Source organism: Corvus kubaryi, unplaced genomic scaffold (assembly GCF_017639235.1).
Source record: "Corvus kubaryi isolate FWS band 111438036 unplaced genomic scaffold, C.kubaryi_AGA036_p1.0 133, whole genome shotgun sequence".
NCBI lineage: Eukaryota > Metazoa > Chordata > Aves > Passeriformes > Corvidae > Corvus > Corvus kubaryi.
Window position 1 is genome coordinate 22,648,480 of NW_024580667.1, and position 19,809 is coordinate 22,668,288.

Genomic DNA, 19,809 nt, shown 5'->3' on the forward strand with positions numbered 1-19,809 from the left:
TCATATAAAACTCCGCCATATTTTTTTTCTATTTGTGAGGTGCCAGCTGATTTTATGGTGTAAAGTTCAGCCAAAACATCTGAGTGGTTCCTAAGATGCCAGGGAAAAAATTCACCATGCTTTTCAAACATTGAAAGAATTTTTTTTTGAGAAGCTCAAGTGTCTACTTCCTTTGTGCAAGGACTCAGACTTGACACTTAGAAGAATGATGGTTTTTGTGTCAAGAAAGGACCTTGAGAAAAATCTGCCTAAATCCCAGGCCACAGATGCTCAGTAACTACTCAACCCTTCTGTCAAGAATGTTCTGCTTCATCCTGGGGCTGAGCAGGGGTTCCTCTGTGGTTGCAGGATGAGCTGTTCTAGAGTCAGGTGTGCTACCAGGGTTGAGAGCAGGAAGGCTGTCGTGTGGGATGTGAGTGCCACCTGTTGACCAGCAGGCAGTGCAGACAAGCTGCCGGACTCCACAGGCAGGACCACAGCTGAGGAAAGTGTCCACCCAAGGGAAGATATTGGGAGTTTGAGTGGGACATAGGGTACAGGGAAACTCAGGTGGAGTATGAAGGGACTGTGATAGAAAGGAGTGAGAAACAATGTCATTTGTCCTGACAGTTTAAAATTAAAAAGAAAAAAAAAAAAGACTTTTTGAACTGTTCTGGGGACAAGGAGTGATGAATGAGAGAGACAAATGTCAGTGGTGGAGACAAGTTTATTGGAGAGTGATACAGAGGCATGAGAAGATGTGAGCTCAGCTGATGAGTACAATGCCACTGGACCAAGGCAGGGGAAAAGGCTTGATGAGCAGGACAGGCTGTGCCCATCAGAGCATGCCTCTGCTGAGACACAGAGCACAAGCCAAAATTCATTTTTCTCAAGCACATGGTGGGGTAGGGGAAAATCAGTGGCAGGATAAAATGTTATAAATGTGGCTGAGAGAGACAGGGACAGCTGGCACTCACAGTTAAATCAGGAGCCAAAGGGAAAGTGAGTATGTGCTTGTTGCCAAGCACCATTCATCCTGTGCCCTAGAAGAGAGGAGGGTATTGCAAGGTGTCTTGCAACTCCATATGCAGGTGCGTGTCTGGCACAAAGAGAGTTCAGTAGAGCAGGGGTACATTGGCAAACAGGCCTGTTTTCAATATTTACTTTTCTTGAGTACATGACTTTGTTGTCTTTGTAATGTTCTCAACTTTGTTGTACACAATGTCTTAGTTTGGTTTGTTGCTTCCTGCCTATGACTTGCTGGAGCTGGATCCCAGACTCCAGAGCCAGGCCTTTGCAACAAGGCCCTGTCGTCAAGATAACAAATAATTTTCCCACCCTGATTGATTTGGAACAGGGCATTTAGGTTTTTTTTTCCCAGCAGTCTATATTAATGGAGTGTTAACAGTTTAAGCCAGATGCTCCAGACTTTGCCACCAGGTCTCTTCTAGGCAGCAGTGGGGAATCCTGGCTTTTATGTCTGAGCTTGCTGATTCATGCAAGCAGACAACATATTTGATCCTTCTATTCGATCCAGTGGAAAAAGAAGGTTGGCTGAAGACACCTTTTGGGCTCTCTTATGTGCTTTTCTTTGTTAATTCTTCCACTTAAGTAAGCCTTGTCTTTTTATTTTTCCAGGATAATGATATTAAGCTCTGCTCATTGTCAGGTGTTGAAGCAGGTGATTAACTGTGTGGAGCTGCTATGTAGATCATTTCTGGAATCCCAGCTGAGCCTGTATTTTCCTGTGCTCCTAGAGAGAAATCCTACTAATGCTCTTTCAGAGGCTTTAATTTTACTCATATTGCACTGAAACATCAGTAGTTTCTTGAAATATATACAGATGTTGCATTTAGGTACTCTGAGATTATGCTTCCTCTGTATGGAGAAATTTCGGGGCTCCTGGCAACTTCTACTGAGCATGGAAAATAGCTCTTTGCAAGCCTTAATATGCTCCAAAATCCACACTGACTCCTGTGGGAGCAGCTGTAGCACCCTTTTGACTCCATGCATCCACATTAAGGCTGTGTACCCAAGGAGTTTGTTTTGCTATCTGATTATTGTGGCACATGGTTGCTATTATAATTTTATTTTGCTCAGTCACTAAAGGTTAAAATTGTGAGAACCTTAAATGGGGAACAGGAAGAGGCTAAAATCAGTCTGGATTTCTCTCCTCCTCTTGCCCTTTAAATAAAGAAAAAGAAGATGGGAAATGTTAGTAAAACATGGAAATTTACTGTAGTGGGAAGCATATTGCTAATATAAAGCCCTGTTTGTCTGCAGGGGTTGTCAGGCTTACAAGGCAAGCACTCAGATGTTGTTTATCAGTGTTGTCCTAACCCAGAGGCAAGAGTTAAGTAATGTGCACTGAATGTGGGCAGTGAGGATCGTTTCTAATATTCTGCTGTGCTAAAAGGACTGCTTAACTTCTTCTGAAAGAAAGCAAGGGTTCCTTTGCCTTTTTAATGATTATTCTTATTTCCCACTAAATAGTATGTCTGTAAATTTGAGAGATACTGCATTTTGTAAAAGAGAGGGAATAAACTGTGAGTCATGTTTAAATTTGTAATTTTGAAGAGTAGCTTAAGATGACACATCTGGGTACCTGTGTTCTTCATCTTCTTAAACATCCTCTTATCGTTGTGCTACTGACATAATCTTATAAAGCAAAGCTGGTGTTTCCATGATTCAGCAATCTTGCATAAAGAATCCTGACATTCTGTTGTGTTGATTTTTATTTTTTAAGATATTACCATAACAAATTGATGCACAATATTTCTAAATGTCACACAGTGCCACAGCAGGCCTTGCAATAAATTATCAGGATTAAAAATACAGCACATATACTGAAAAAGGACCAAATAGATGAGAAAACAATAAATCTGAGCCTGTCTGCCTTGTATTTGCCTGCTGTTTCCATTTTGATTGCGATTGGCTGGCAAGGGCTGCTGCTGGCATTGCACAATTGGCGTAGATGGGGAATTACAAAACAGGAGCATATCCCTTGGTCAGGGCTCGGTAGCACATGCAGCTGAGCACAGGCAAGAGAGAAAGGTCACCCGTACGCCAGGATTGGAGCGGAATCTCTCTCACAGATGTTTCCATTCCAGAGAAGCGCGTCTGAGCTCGTTGTTCTCATCTGTGATCTGAAGAGTTTAAATGCTGTAAGGTTTATTTGTTTCAGTGAATGTGAAAATGCACCTAGGAAGAAGTTTACAACCTGGAGGCATGTGAGAATTTCAGATGCGTGGAGCAATATCATGGAATGATCAGAAGGATCTGTGCTTTTAAGGAGTTTTAAATATCAGAAGGATCTGTGTTTTTAAGGAGTTTTAAATATCAGTGAGGAGGAAGACAATTCAAACAGAAGGTTAAAAGCAGACGCAAAAGAAAAACAACTTTATTTTGATACTGAAATTATACTGACAGCACCATGAGGAAGGGATTATATCAGCACCAAACACTGGAGAATCAGTTGGTATTATTTTCTTCTGAAATAATCCCTGTGCAAGAAATGTAAATACCATCTTTTGTGAAAAAGAAGAATTCTTTATTTGAACACATTTTGAAACTCTGTGAAATGCATATGGAACTGCTGCATCTTTGCAATGGTGTGTAGTGTATCTTTATTTAAGATATTTATATGAAGAGGATTCTGCACAAAAAGGTGAAGCTACTTTGTTGTTTTGGGTTTTTTTAGCTATTTTGTAACTGCTTTTTTGTGTGAGGGAACCAGAAGTTACATTTGTATTTTTAACTAAACTTGCCTGTTTTCTTCCTTCTTCCTCCAAACTTAGTTTACGAGATGCTGGAATTGGATTTATTCTTGTCATAGATCGCAGACAGGACAAATGGACCTCCGTGAAAGCTTCCATACTGCGGATAGCAGTGAGTACTGTTTTAAATTAACTCCTTAGAAATATTTTTCTGTGTTGAATCTTCCTCTTACAAGTGCAAAAAACATTTTTTTTTCTTCAGCAATATCTCAGCTACTAAATGACACAGAAGGTATCCAGTAGGTCTTCTGTGTCCCAGCTGTCTTTTGTATCCCAGCTGACAGAGCATCATGTGTCTATGATGTGCTTTTAATGCAGTCTGCAGCTCAAGACATCTTCCCAAGTATGCACTTGGAGAGAGTGTGTGTGTGTGTGTGAATGTGAATGTCTGAGCACGCAGCTCTCCCAGGTGGGAACTAATATTTGCACGGTCACCCCATGCATCCCATAGAGTTTGGGTCCACTTTTGACTATTGAAGTGAGCTTCTGTTTTACAAAGAGATGAGGGTGAGAGTCCTGGTTGAGTCTAGCACTTGTGAAAGGAATACACATGGAAAAACTGTTCTTGTGATGTCTGATTTAAAACAAAGGTTACTTGTAAACAAGAAAATCTTACGTGCCTTCTGTGGTCAATCAACAGTACATGCTCTTAGCTTTCAGTCTCCCAGTCTCCCTTTCAATTAATATTTCTAATATCGGAAAAAGAAGCTTAGAGGCTTGCCTTTTTTTTTTTTTTTGCAGAAGTAGGGAAAGACAGATTCATGTTTATCATGAGCTTATTCTACTGTTGGTTTACTTGTTTTTAGTTTTTTGTTGGTTGGTTGCCTTTTTTTTCTTCCTCGCTATCCTTGCTTGAATTGTTAGTGTCAATAGTCTTTACAGTAAGGTCTGAAAAACACAGCTGTAAGTATCTTTTATTTTTTAATGGCTGAAAATTTTTGACTCTGTAAGATAAAAGTCAAATAAAAACAGTAAATGTCATTTTTATGTAGCCTGATTATGGCCAAAGAAGTTTTTGTTTATTATAAGTTAAAATGTATTTCTTTAAAGGTCGTACATTACTCCCGCTAGATGATGTTTTGTGAATGAATATAAAATGATATAATATTCTCACAATACAACTTTTTACACAATAGTTATGTTAGGAATGTTAAAACATTGAAAATAGATTGAAGTATCAGCAAAATTTGCTTTTGCAGCTCATCTTGAAATTTTGAGGTGCAACATTGAGCAGATTCCAGTAGTGAAAACTGAGAGCAGCGTAATTTAGGATGATTGAAGAAAAAGGACTCTATCTATGGAGGTTGTGAATCTCTTTCAAAAGTCAGTGCTGTAGTTTCTGTTCAAGGACAGATAAGTGTTGCACAGATGATGGTCCTTTTATTTGCATAATTGGGGTTGTAAGGGTTAGGGAGCAACTACAGACAAGTTGCTTATAGCCATGATGATAACATTTATGGTAATGTTCCATCAGTGTGTGTTATTTTGCTTTGAAGCACAGTGAACAGAACTGAGCAACTATTCCCCATTATAAGGGATCTGCTACTGTCATGATGGTGTTGGTGCCTAAGGGATTTGCCCAGAGAAGGGTATTAAGTGCAGGAGCACTGCACAGTTGCAGTACTGCTCGTGATGGGTTATTTTGCTTTTTTCATCTTTTTGCATTCTTCTGTGAGCTTTTTTTAAAAAAGAAATCATGCTTCTTAGCTGAAGTCTAATCTGTTAAAGGCATGATTTTTTATATTTGCTTTTCTTGTTGAACAGCAACAGTATAGGCTTTGAATTGTACCCATGTATATTTATAGCAGTCTTCCTGTTGGGCTTCAGCAAGTCACATCAGCCCTGAACACTTGATAATTTTGTGTTCCTGTTCCAAAAGAAGATGTAGTGAAAAATTGTTTCTGTTGTCCTTAATATCTTTGCTATAGTATTTGATGTAAATGAAATCTAATGCATTTCAGCTGTCTGTTGTTTAGCAAAAAAATAAAGCAAAATATACAAGATACATATATTGCACCAAGTTAGAGCGTTCCTATTGATGGACAAAGATTTCTTTCAAATGGCACAGGGGTAACTGGAAACTTCAACTTATTTGGTTTTCCAACAGTCAGAGTTGTCTTTTGGTGGTTATGAAGCATCTGAGTGTTTCTTGGGCTATTGATGTCTGAAAGCCTGATAGCTCTGGCGGTTTTGGTTATAGAATCACAGAATGGTTTGGATTGGAAGGGACCTTAAAGAGCATCTAGTTCCAACTCCCCTGCCATGGGCAGGGACACCTTTCACTAGACCAGGTGGCTCAAACCCCATCCAAGCCTGGCCTCGAACATTTCCAGGGATAGGAAATTCCCAGCGTCTCTGAGTAACATGTCCTAGGGCCTCGCCACCCCCACAGTAAAGAATTTCTTCCTAATGTCCCATCTAAACCTACCTCCTTTCAATTTGAAGCCATTCCCCCTTGTCCTGTCACTCCCTGCCCTTGTAAAAAGCTCCTGTTCAGTGTTTTTTTTTTTCAATTGCTAAAGCTCATTACTGTGTGTGAGGATAGGAATCTCGTGTTACTTGAGAGGAGAGTTTTGGCTGTCGGTTTATTTGTTGTCATTTCTGCAGTGTCCTTTCTGCCATCTTTCCTGATTTTTCTCTAATCGTCCTGAGGGAGTTGACCCTCTTGACTTGTGAAATCAGAAATGCCATCATAGGGTGCTGTGCCCATCACTAATACCCTGGCAACTGCAGGAAGTGTATTTGTAAGCACTGAGCAGCTGTTAAACAGAAATTCATACTAGCATGTATTTTTTGTTATTATTTCTTGTTATTTTCAAGACTTTTCACGCACAATGTTTGGTTGGTACTAGTGGATGTTGGAAGTATGTTTTGAAACAAAACTAACAAAAAAATTTTTGTTTCAGGCTGAAATTATTGTGGAAAATATTTCTATATTACGAAAAATTTCTAAGCTTCATTTTTCCTTCTTTGTTGGGGATACTTTTCTTTTCCTGGGGCAGAAAGTGAGCAATGATGAGCTGAATCTGTATTTCATGCTGATACTTAAAGGTTGCTGTAGTCAAGACTCTGGAGATGAGGTTAACCTATTTTTGCAGACATAGTGGAAGGTCAGTGGCTGCAGTGCCTGGCCTAGAAGACTGCTGCTGCAGCACATGCAGTGCAGTGGGACTAAGAGCAAAGCCAGAGGCCTGGGCTGAAAGATGGCCCTACTTTTCCTGGGATGCGACAGAGATTGTGGCAAGAACATGCCCAGGCACACAGACTTTGCTATTGCTTTATTCTACTTGATGAAGTTGCAATGGACAGGTGGTTGGCCCAGGAGGTTGTCCTTAGCCAGCACAAGACTTGCAGACTCTTTGGCTTAAGAGATGCTGCAAGCAACATTATTCTTTTTATTTTTCACCTGATTTAGCTGAAGTGAAGTTATTAGCCTAGGAAGAATCTGGCCTACTGGGATAGTCAGGCTGAGAGGTGAAGTTCTGGTAGAGACTCCAAGAGCCAAGTTTCATGTTAAGTGTGAAGTCTTGATAGCAAATTGTCATGTTGTTAGAGAGATAGTGGAATTTGAAAGTTCTTACAAGAAAAATACTGAAGTTAGTAGTTGCAAATTCTTCACTCGTATTACCTTGTTGTTTGAGAATACAAAATTTTTTCAACTTTTTGCCCTGTCAGCTGCAGTGATTCTTCTAAATTTGTATTAGAATGTCCTGTTTTCAGTTAAACACAGTATTCAGAGTATACAGAGACATACAAGACTTTGCTGAACCTTTTAGTTCCTGGGGCTGAGCAGTTGGGTAGTCTCATGGATAAGTGTGCAAGGAGGAGCAGTCATGGTAAAGCAGCTCTGTATTGTCCCAGCTGAAGTTGGGTGAATGACAAATGCCAGAAAAATTGATTCTCTTGTCCTTTCCATGTAGTCAAAAATTACTCTCTTTTTTTCCCTCTTTTTTTTTCTTTTCTCTCCTAATGTTATACCCAATCAAGCAATATTCAACCCACAGTTGTAGGGGCAAGGCTTTTTACTGATCAATGTGTTCTGCGATTTCACACTGCTCTCTTCATAGTTCCAGTATATTTTCTTAAAAAAAATGAAGTCTATGTCATTACATTGTATTAGTCTCTTGTCCTGTCATCATTGTCTTCCTCCATCTTGAGGGAAAGGTTGTAGTGTGAACTCACTCTTTTAGACAAACAAAAAACTGCACTCAACATCATTAAACGTTTCACCATAGCCATCCATCAACCTCATATTGAAGGTCCAGAGGAAATAAACTTCCTTGGTGCATAGGGAATAACTTACCTGTGAGCCACTGCTCTTGAGTCAGCAGTTGGGATGGAGGTTGCTTGGGGGTGGTAGTGAGGAATTTTTATCCAGTTACAAAACTTTGCAGCCCTTTCTAAATGAGACAAGAGATGGGTTTTATTCAGCTTCCTAGAGAAGAAGTTTGCTTTGTCATTTGCCACCGCTAACTAAGGATGCATTGCATGCAGATTTCATGCCTTCTGTTTCGGACTGCATTGTCCAGAGCCCATTAATTACTTTGAAGGTTAGGGCCAAGACCGCTGGCTGGCAGGAAGAAACCAGAAGCCGATGGAGACACCAGAGTGCTTATGTTGGACTCAATGATCTTGGAGGTCTTTTCCAACCTAATTGATTCTTTGATTGTGTAATACCAGCCTAAACCTTGCAGGAGTCAGGCAGTCCCATTTTTGTGCCATCTGGAGTGTTACTGGTTTGGCATCCAAGGTGAGAAACACTGAATTGCAATAATCCAACTTTGAGTTCCTTGGCCTTGTTTGTAGAGATGTTAAATTTCTTAGTGAGTTCTTGGTGTAGAAAAGATATGTTTCATAAGTGGTGCCCCATGAAAGGCACTATTTTATATTTATATGGAATAAGTATTTCCCATTAGCCCAGTTTCTTGTTAGTTCTTTGCATCATGTCCTGAAAACTATGACACTTAACACTTTGTATGGCTTAAGTTTGAAAATACTGCTCTTCTTTCAGCCCTGGTCATGATTCTCATTTTGCTTGGGTTCAAGACAAGAACTTAGCAGTATGATGAAGCTGGAACAGTATTTGTATTAATTTTGTGGCTGTTTTTATGAATGAGTACAGTAAATGATAGATGAGTAAGTTTATTTTGAGATCAGTATGGTTTTGTCTGATTTCTTTGGATGTTTTGAGACTACTACGTATGCAGGCACTTTTGCAGTTATCCTTGGGTAGTTAGCCATTTTCCTTTATATTACATATTTTTTTAATATGTAAAAATAGAGAAGTGAGTCACTTAAGCTCAGAGAGCAGGATCATAATGTCACAAGCATTAAACACAGCTCTAATGCAAAACAGCTCTATGTTTTTAAAACTAGATTTCAAGCTGCTCTTTTTAGGAATTGATTTAATTCAAGACTTTCGTGACAAAAATTCTGTGTAAGGCACTTCTTCATTCTAGCTGCAAATAAACAGTCTCGAAGAAAAATAGGTAAGCAAGTATTTACTAGCTCCTTTATATACAGAAGTATTTTAGAAAGAAGTGCTCTGTGGCTTATGGCATACTAGTAAGTGCAGAACGGAAGACACTGCCACAGAGTTCGGTAACATGGGTATTTTGAAGCTGTTCATAAAATGAAAATTAGTGTTGTTCCAAATATTTTAAGACAGAACTACTAAAGCTGAGTCAAGTGTCAGCTCTTTGACAGCTCACGTGGTTACAATATTTCTGCAAGCTGGTTTAACTTCAGGGTCAGTAGTGGTGGTACACACAGCCTCTCTGTCAGTAATACTCTGAAGAACAGCGATACTTAGGGTTATATGCAACTAATATATGGTGCAGAGGAGGCCATGAAGGTGATCAGAGGTATGGAGCATCTCTCCTGTGAGAACAGGCTGAGAGAAGTGAGATTGTTCAGAAGAGAAGGCTCTGGGCCAGACCTCACCGCAGCCTTTTGGTACTTAAAGGGGGCTTATAAAATAGAGGGACAGTGACTTTACACAGTCAGATAGTGATAGGACAAGGGGGAGTTGTTTTAAACTGAACAAGGAGAGACTTACATTACATTTTAGGGAGAAATTCTTTACTGTAAGGGTAGCGAGGCACTGGAACAGGTTGCCCAGAGAAGTTGTGGATGCCTCAATCCTGGAAGTGTTCAAGGCAAGGTTGGATGAGGACCTGAGCAACCTGGTCTTGTGGAATGTGTTCCTGCCCCTGGTGGGGGGTTTGGAAACAGATGATATTTCAGATCCCTTCCAATCCAATCCGTTCTGTGATTCTATAATAATTTGATTTTACATTTTGCCCAGAACTCAACTGGGTTCAGGCTCTCTACATTTTCCCCTTTCCAGAAACCTGGGGCATGCAGTGGAAGGCTCCCCATCCCTGAGAAACAGAGGCCTGAAAGCAGGCAGGTCAACCTGCTCCTGAGAAGTTATTAACTGGTTTTCTGGAGAATTTAAGGTTGTTCCTTATTTTTTCCAGCCAGAAAAGATTCCTCCCCATGTTCTAGGTTCAAGGTACTTGTAGGGCAACAAAGATCTCGGTGTATTGGAAAGCTTTGATTCTGGAGCTGTGCTGTATGCAAATTCCTGCTTTGGTCAGATTTCATTCAAAGCTGATAACAATGTGCACATCTACATCTTTTTCTGTGTCTTTGACACTGACCTGACTGGATGAGAAAGTGAAAGAGATGAACAGATAGAAGATTAATCCCATGCCTGTCATGAAATATCAAACCAAGGATTAATGTATATATGGGCTGGGGTTGGGGTCTCCTAATTTTTGTAGAGATGTGAAAAACATAACCTCTAGTCTCTTTTGCATTGACATTAAATCTGATAAATTCAGTATTTGAGACAAGATGTTGGGGGATCTGTTAATATTAATTAATCTAGTAAGGAAAGACACTTGGAGAAAAAAAAACAACCAGTTTTTGAGCTTACAAACCCTTCAACGAGTCTCAGTAAGGTTCATTGACTTCAGTGAAACAGTCCTTGAAGGCACTTTATTTGATAGCACTGCTAAACATAACATGGATATTTTTTGGTGTTTAACATTTAGCAAAGCATTATTGAGAAGTCATTGTTTGTTGTCTGGTTAGCATACAATGGCTTCAAACAAATATGCTGCTGGACTGGAACAGAGAATTTTTGTTTTGTTCCAGTGTTCAGGGTGAAGTTGACTGGTCAATGAAGTTCACAGGCATCTACAGAGTATCTCTTACATCATAGTATTGTCTCTGCAAGTCACCAGGGCTTTAGCAAAAAAAGTTAGGAAAAATCGTAGTATTTTGGCAGTGCAGATACAACCTTTGATAAACTGTAATAGCTGGCACAAGTCCAACATTGTTTACTGTAGTACTGCTTCCCATTCTTGTTTCACAAAAATCAATTTGCAGATTTGACTCCTAGCCACAAAAAGGGAAGGAGACATTGTTTTTTAAGACATGAGGTTTTTTTGAAGAAAAAAACCAAAACCAAATGAAGACAGACTAGTGGAGAGAAGTGTTGTGGTGCTAGGTTTAGTTTAGCAAGCTGCAGCTTTCCCTGGGAGCTCAGCGGAGTGTTTAGGGCAGTGTGACCATTTTGCCCTCTCGTAGTCCACTTCGGATGGCTCCGCACTCTTGCTCCAGCAGCTCTCAGCTCTACAACACAGTGACAGCAAAGGAGGCGAGAAGGGTCCCTCCATAAGGGTTTCAGAGGACCTTTAATGGTTACACCTCGTCCCTGCAATCCCCAGAAACAGAGAGACCTCTTGATCCGGGTGCAGGGGGGTTTTGTCAGGGGCTCAGGGGCGGTACATGGGCGGAGTTGGGGTACAGGAACCAATAGGGAGAGCCTGAGGGAGGGGCCAGGGCTAGGGGCAGGGGAAAGCGGGGTGGTGGAACAATATGGGATAAGAAAAGCAGTGAGTAAACAGATCACCACAGACAAGTTTATACTGTAGACAAAGTCAAAGTAATTTAGAATTCGAGCTTTTATTCAGAGAGAAGGAAAATTTCTGTCAGGCCTTGAATGGAAATTCAAGTGATACAAGACTGTATTGACTTCAACAGCATCATTTTGGGTTGACACACTTGAGATGGAAAATAATTGTAACGCATATTCTCTGTTTTCATTGAATTGAACACCATACTTAATTTCATCATGCAATGAAACTCTATTTCATAAGAGCTAATACACAGTCCAGAAAAATTTACTATTAAATTGCGTTTGGGTATGGCTGTTTACTTCCGAAATAGCCTAAATGTCACAAAATCACTGGTTGGGTTGGGAGGGACCTTGAAAGACCATCTGACCCAACTTTCTGTGGGGAAAGGCAGCCTCAAAATTACCTAGCACCCTGTCCAGTGCATTTCCCAGCACTCCAAGTAAGGCTAAGTGGGTTGCAAATATTCACGACCACAGACAGTATGTCAGGACAACATGTGGTGGGGTGGATATCTCACAAGGAGGCACTTTGTTTTTTTCAAAATGTCTTGTCTAAAAGATATTTCTTTTATCATTTTTATTCTGAAATATTTGCATTGCCACTGGATAAACGTCACATTTTGGAAGTTAAAGGTAAAAAGTAACAGCTGTCAGACTGAACAGTGCTGTTACACAGGCACAAAATAAATTGACATGTCTGTTGAATGAGAGAAGTAAATGTGGCTGACATTCTAAAAGGCTTATCCAGGAGATTTAATTAAAGAAATTTTTTGTCTGCTGTTGCAATGTCTCTTAAATAAATTAGTGGGTTTGCTTTGTATGGTAATTCATAAAAAACAGTAAGAAAAGTATAATATTTTCTTTTTCTTTTTAATACAGTCAGAAATTTTCTATGAAAAGTTTTTCCTCTGATACCTAAGGGTTAGTAACTTCACAATCTGTACTAGTTTTAATGAACAGTGTACTTTTTTAGTGAACTTTACAGCAAGGCTGAGGAGATAGTGAGGCCACTCAGAATTACCGGGATTCTGTTCCCAGCCCTCAGACTCCTTTGGGACTGAACCACTGTACTTTCTAGAAAATTTGGACATCACTGAAGTGGAGGTAGATTGAGAATCTCAAACCTTTAAGGTTCCTCAGTCAAATTGAAGCCTTGGTTGTACACTGAATATCTGGGAAACCACAATGAATCTGTGAAGTTTTCCAGAAAAGTGTTAAACTACTTTTCACTTTAAGAGTTCTTCATTTCTAATGCTAAGTACCTGGAACCCTTGGAAACCTCAACATTATTATTAAATTACTCTTCAATCTCCCAGATACTAACAGTTCCACTAGGCTTGGAACAGAGCATAGCATAACAGCTCCTTCAGTCAGTGGGGCTTTTTTTGTTGGCTTGCTTTCTTCCCTCCAGTAAATCAGTTTGCTAGAAAAGTGAAATAATTTCCAACACTATAATGAAGAAAATTGCATACTTAATCATTATAATGATCATTTCTTTAGTGAATTTCACTGCCTCCCTACAGTGGAAATACTGAATAGAGGAGAATGTTTCCAGCAGTGGCTAAATGCCAAATATGCAAATCTCTGCCACAGTAGAGGTTGATTTTTAATAATTTAATGCTTTTTTTTGTTTGTTTCTCCTTTCTTCTGTTTTCCCTCTATTGGTTGTAGGGCTGGGAAAGATCCATGAGATTGCTAGTTGGAAGTTGATGAGAAAAACAGAACTGAGAATTTTTATGCTTGATTTTTATTTTTGTCAGCCTAATTAAAGCTTATTTCTAAGTTACTGCCTGAGAAATTCATCCTCTGTGGCAAAGAGTTGTGTAGGCAACTGGCAAGTTAGTATATGCACAAATTAGAAATTTGTTGTTAGGTTTTCATACAATAATGGAGGTTTCTCTTGGCACCTTCTGTTAAAGAGAAGATGAAGTAACCATGAAAGTCTTGCTGTTAAAAAAAGTATTAAGCCACTGCTGTTTGTTCATTAGCCTCCTTGGGTAGGTTGTAATCTTAGCTGAAGAGCAGTACAAGCCAGCCCTGAAAAAAAATTTATTCCAAGAGAATTGATTCCCTGTTCCCAAAGACAAGTAAATGTCTTTTGAATGAAGCTCCTTGTACTAGCCATGCAAGAATATGATTGGTCACCCCATTATGGGAGGCCTTTGATACAGTTAGTTTGTGGTTTATCAGGGGCTTATCGTTGTTCAAAAATATTTTCTGGAGCTGAGACACAGAAAATAACAGGCTAAACTTGCTTTGCAGGCATCTTTCCCAGGAAACCTGCAATTAGTCCTCGTGCTGCGCCCAACGGGATTTTTTCATCGAGCTCTCTCAGACATTGCTTTCAGATTCAACAAAGATGAGCTTAAAATGAAAGTACCTGTAAGTAATGCTCTGTTTTCACTTTATGACCAGGAATTTGTAAAAGTACTTAAGGTAGCCAGTGAGGACCAAAGAAACCCCAACAAAAAGCCATGCTTAGAGGCAGTTCTAGCAATTTTAGCTCATTCGTGGTGGTTTATTCTTGAAAGAGTATGTGAATTTTGAAGTGGATGCATTTCCCATGGACAAACGCTATGGTTTCTGTCATTTGAGCAAACACGCAACGGATGCCTGTTGTTAAATTGCCAGTAAACCCACAGATTGTCCTTTTGTTTGCAAGTGTACAGCATTTCTATTTTAAAATAAAATTTGAAACTATATGAGCTGATGATATAAAAGTTGTGCTTATCAGATGTAAATTTCAAGGGTGAAAGATGGTCTTTAAGAAAATTTCCCCCCATCTTTCACTTATTTTGGGGAACTTGACAAATCCATGTAGACACTGTCGTTCTCTCCTGCAGACCCAGGATAACAAGGGAAAATGAACAAGAAATGGATGTTGCTTTTAGAAAATAGCCAAGTATGGTTTATCAAGATAAAAAATCTGGCAGTGTTATGCTGTATAATCCATAAGCTTTTTTTTAATGTGCCTGGTGCCCATGCTCATATTCAGTCATTTACATTTACATCGTCTTCAACTGAAAGAACTGTTAAGTTTGTTTTCTATACCCACAGGAAACAGTTCCATCTCTCACTTTTATATTAAAATGCATCTTCTTTGTCAGTGTCTGAAGGATGGGGCTTAGAATCCTTAAGAAGGGACTTGTCACCAGTGATCACGTTCACTTTTTTCTGTCCTGCCGCAGATCATAATGCTGGGCTCAGTATCAGAACTGCAGGGTTACATTGATAAGACACAATTAACAGAAGATCTTGGTGGCACCCTGGATTACTGCCATAGCAGATGGCTGTCCCGTCGCACTGTAAGTCTTAGGTTTTGTTTTAACTTTTCAGCCTAATGGACCCTTCTGTTTTATACCCTGTCATTTATAAAACAGATTCCAAGTGATGCAAGTTGACTTGCTCAGTGTGAGAAGATGTTCCCAATGGTACTTAGTCATCTTAGAGAAATAATATGAGTAATAACTTGGGAGTGGTTTTCTGAACACTTGGAGCAAAGGAACTACAGTGTGTTATTGTGTGGAGGTTTATTGGTTTTGCTACAAGAATGAAAAAGCTCAAGTTGTAAAATAACTTCAGATTATAAAAATATGAAGAAGATACACCTGATACAAGCCTAAGAAAAATATACAATTAAGGAATTAATGGTGATGGTATCTGTTGCTTGTAAAATTATACTTTGGCCATTTTTTAATCTTATAATTCATCTGTTTGGGTTTGTTTTGAGAGTTATATTTTGTGTGCACGTGTTTGTTTGTACATATGTGTCTGATGAACACAAAACATCTTTAATGCTTTTTATTCCAAAAGGCTATAGAAGGTTTCGCCCAAAAGGTTAAGCAAACAGCTCAGATTCTTCAGTCCTTTGGGACTGAGCTGGCTGAAACAGAACTACCAAATGATGTGCAATCAACCAGCTCCCTTCTTGCAACACACACAGAAAAGAAGGACAAAATGAAGGTATGTAATTTCTGTGAAGATGCTGTCTTCTAGTTAAACTGTTCTAATTTATAGCTACCAATATAAATGGAAAATATGGACAATGCTAATAGACAGCAATAATGTGAACCATCAATATCTTATTGAACTCTATTTTTTTTGATGTTAAAAAGCCTTTTTGCATTGAAAAATTACTTTTCTTGAAACTCAGTTTATGTATGTACAGATGCATAATGAATTGTATGCGAAACAGTAATTTCTTTGTAAGTAGTGGTGTGTTTAATTTCTAGTTTTGTTTGCAACAGGAAATTTGATTGTATTTGCATGCAAATTAAAATATATGGCCTTTGGAAGCATGAACAAATGTTCTTTCAAAAAGGCTTAAATGAAAGCTATTTGGCAGTTTCAGAACTGTGCATCTAAAATTTTTGAGATATTTGTAGCCTAAAGCAACACTAGAAGGCTGTCTACCATGAAAATTCAACTCAGTTACACTGGGATCTTAAGATGGTAAACATGGAAAAAGCTGACATTTATCATTTACTCTCTGTTGTCAGCCACTGCTTTTAATCAAACTGTGCTTGCTTGAATGCTATTGAAATCCTTCTTCTAATTCAGTGCCTTGTGAATTCTGCTTAAAAAACAGCAACACACAACTACAGCATGTGGGGATTTTGTTTTGGTTTTGTTTTGTTTTGTAGGAGGATATCAGGGTAGCAGTAGAACAGGGAGACGATATCCTTGGAAGTATTACAAAACCAGTTACTGAGAATCCTGAATACAAACTGAATCAAGATCAGCTAGACAATCAAACAACAGTAGAAAGGTGAGAGGTGTGAAATACTAAACACGCTGCTTTTCTGCTTTTTCAACCCCTCCCCAGCTCCGTTATCTAATTCCATATTTATGCTTTGCAAATAAGCAAATGTTGCAATGTGAACATTATAAAACATTTCATTCACAACTCCTCTGTTGTCCGATCTGTCCTGAACAAAGTATCTGCCTAATGCCCACTGTGGGGTCACCTGGCTATAGGGAAATGGGGTTGGAATTCTGATCTCACACAACACTGTTCTTTTCATTTTTGTCACATTTGGACTATATACTTGAGCATCTTTTCCTTATTTAAAGAATATCAGTGCTTTGTTTAGAAACTGAAGTGCAATCCAAGGGAATTTTGCTGCTGTACAGAAGGCAGGAGGGGAAGACTGAAGTGAACTCTCCCTTTATTTCAGTAGATTTGTCCATTTCCATTAGGTCTCTGAGAAGTGGGACGGGTTTTTTTCTTTTAAACCTTATCAATGTTGTTAGAAGCCTTTAAAGGGCTGCTGGGGAGTACACCACTCTTGAAGTATCTATGCACCAATTTCCTATATGCTTTCTTTGGGCATATAAGTAATAGGTGTTGTTTTCCTTTGCTCCCTGCCTGCCACACACACGCCCCCCTCAAATTACTGCCAGGTTTGAAGACATTATATCACTGTAGCACAGATGTAAATTTTCACAAAGCTATGAAAGCATAGCTCATTTCCCCCAGGCAGTATTCTGCATTCTTTTTTTGTCTGTCATTCTGTGTTTCTGCTACACTCAGGCCGACTTTTCTTTCCAAATAACTGTCCTTTCCAATCCACAAAGCTTGGCAGAAGTCACTTTTTTTTGGTCACTGTTGCTATCATCTATCCAAGGACGATCAGGGTGGGGGTTGCTAATTTATCCATAACATTCCTATTCGATACAATATCTGACGGAAGTTGGAACAAACTCTATGTGTGTGTGTCACTGCCTTTTCTCTAGTTGGTTTTAACTTGTAAATTCCGAGTTCATTTCTGTACTGTCGGAGACAAAAGTGCATTAAAATTCTGATGTGTAGCCTTCCCTGGATGTAGCCTAAGCACAGCAAAGTGCACTGTATAAAGTCCATGGGATATCATACTGTCAAATGCAATCATAGAAGGTAAGTTAAGAAGTGAAAGGTTTAAGTCATTTGCCAGCATTATAATCAAAGAAGGTTTTTTTTATCACAGTACAGCTGTACACTGGCCTGTGATATTTAATTAATAACGCTCCTTGGAAGAGAAGGAACAATGGCCTTCAGGTTTATAGTGAGCTTTGCTCCAAAGAATGAAATGTAAGGGCAGCTGGCTGGTCACAGCAGTACAAATTTTTACCTTAATTTTTCCTTATATCCTAATGCTTGGGTTCCTCTGAGTCTTAACTGAGACACATTTATGTATTTTATTTATGTATGTTAACCCCAGATCCCATGTCCCCAGGACAAAGCTGAGAAGGTGCTTAAAATAATAATTTGCCCGTTTTTCGGAACTTAATGTTTGTGTTGGGTTTTAGTTTTTTACATCAGTGTTATTGTAGGAAATGATACTGTGCAATACAAAAAACGTTTCCTGTACCCAGTTTATTTGTTCTGGAAAATACTGCTTTGGGGAGGCTTTTTGTTTACTGTGGAAGATTGCATTGTCCCTGGAAGGTTGCACCCATCATTCTTAGAGTATTTTTTTAATGTGTTTTGTTTTGATTTTTTAAGGCTACTGGCTCAATTACATGAAACAGAGACCGCCTTTGATGAGTTTTGGATTAAGCACCAGCAAAAACTAGAGCAGTGTCTGCGCCTTCGGAATTTTGAACAGAATTTCAGAGAGGTGAGAACGTCTTGGTGGCAGTCAATATTTGGTAATGTAGAAATGATTCAGAAGAAAATACTTCCTGCTCTTGTTTTACAGCTCTTGTGTGTATTTGAAAGCTTTTTCCAACCTTTTTCTTGTACCTGTCCTTACTTGACATACTGCTATCTTTACTAGTTTGAATTCTTGCCTATGGAGACATAACATCTTTTTCTTCTACAGTCTTAGGATATTTTGTTTCCATGCACTCAGCAGTGTATAAGCATTTAAAAGCTCATTTGAAACCTGTTCTGTACCATAGAAACAAAAAATGCTGCTGCAACATTTTCATCTTTCCAATAGGTCCTTTTATGGAACCAAGTCTCAACTAAACCTTCTGGCTGAAATTTTATGAAAACTGTCTCCAGCACTGTGGGTGGGAAGTTGCAACCACAGTGTCAGAAGCTGGGTGGAGGCTGAACTACAATTTTTACTGCCAGTTTCTGATCTCATGTTGTTTAACTCATGTGCTTGGTGGCACCTACAGACCCTTTATCCTGGTGTAGCCAATATTGGAGCACAGCTCCTGTGTCTCCACAAGAGCAACACTCAGAAACCCTCTTGCAAGCATTTGTCTGTCTCTAAACCAGTTGCTAGGGTGGGGAGCTCTCTCTCATGGTTTGCTGTTAACATTAGTGTTGCTTTGTGTCATTGTCTTCTGGTAAAAGCAAGATCATAAATGTTTCCTTAGCATTAGTTTTCCTGCATCTTTTTCAGTACCAGGAAACAAGATTACTTCACTGCCTTTTCTTTGTATTTGTTTTCATTTCGAATTGGGGGGAAAGGTAGGCTAACAAAAAAAGGTGTTTTATCCCTGTGCCCCAGTAACCACATAATGCGAGTCACCTGACTGCAGATAGTGGCTATCAGCTATTTAACTCTGGTCTCCAGGGAGGTGGCGCTCTCTTTGTTCATACATAGCTGTGTCTCATTGCAGGTCAAAGCAGCTTTGGATATTGTGTCTGAGAGACTGTCTGCTTTCACAGATGTGGGAAACAGCAGTTCACATGTGGAGCATATTTTGAAAGATCTTGCCAACTTTGAAGAAAAATCATATGTAAGAACTCTGCAAGCCTCCTTAATTGCTACTATGACAATGCATATGCAGAGGGGAATGGGATTTGGTTGTTGAGTGCGTCAGCTTAAGCTGACAGCAAAGCAGAATCAGTGTCCCAGGTAATGTACAGAAGGAACCTGGAATAAAGCCTTTAGCCATTGGAGCAGAGTAATTCTTGGACATTCCTCAATAAAGAGCAGAGTGACCAGTCACAAAGTTGATTGCTTCATGTAGGAATTCCATGAAGTGTTTACATAGCCAAGTTTTGCATTTACTGATCAAGGGGCCACTTCTATTCCTATTAAAGCCACATTTTTCAATAAATCGTAGAAATAAGAAAGCTGCATATTGAGTGTACAATAAAGATGGCAAACAGAAACATACACTGAACAGTGTAGAAAGGGAACCTTTTTCTGATCTGTGCTTCACAGTGAAACAAGTTGCTCT

General features: G+C 39.2%; 1 protein-coding gene across 18 annotated transcripts in view; it reads left to right on the forward strand.

The window, feature by feature from the left end:
* The window catches only part of MCF2L (MCF.2 cell line derived transforming sequence like), a 157,121-nt gene that overhangs the window by 115,259 nt on the left and 22,053 nt on the right, over positions 1 to 19,809 (forward strand). For 15 of the 18 annotated variants that reach the window (XR_006017851.1, XM_042038886.1, XM_042038877.1 and 12 more), the window contains 7 exons: positions 3,777 to 3,867; positions 13,948 to 14,067; positions 14,874 to 14,990; positions 15,499 to 15,648; positions 16,329 to 16,453; positions 18,170 to 18,284; positions 19,243 to 19,362. Coding sequence is in view for 17 of the 18 variants with exons in the window: in XM_042038886.1 (XP_041894820.1) it covers positions 3,777 to 3,867; positions 13,948 to 14,067; positions 14,874 to 14,990; positions 15,499 to 15,648; positions 16,329 to 16,453; positions 18,170 to 18,284; positions 19,243 to 19,362 (838 nt within the window). In the remaining variant the exon portion in view is untranslated. The other 3 variants (XM_042039007.1, XM_042039016.1, XM_042039026.1) reach the window with 3 other exon arrangements.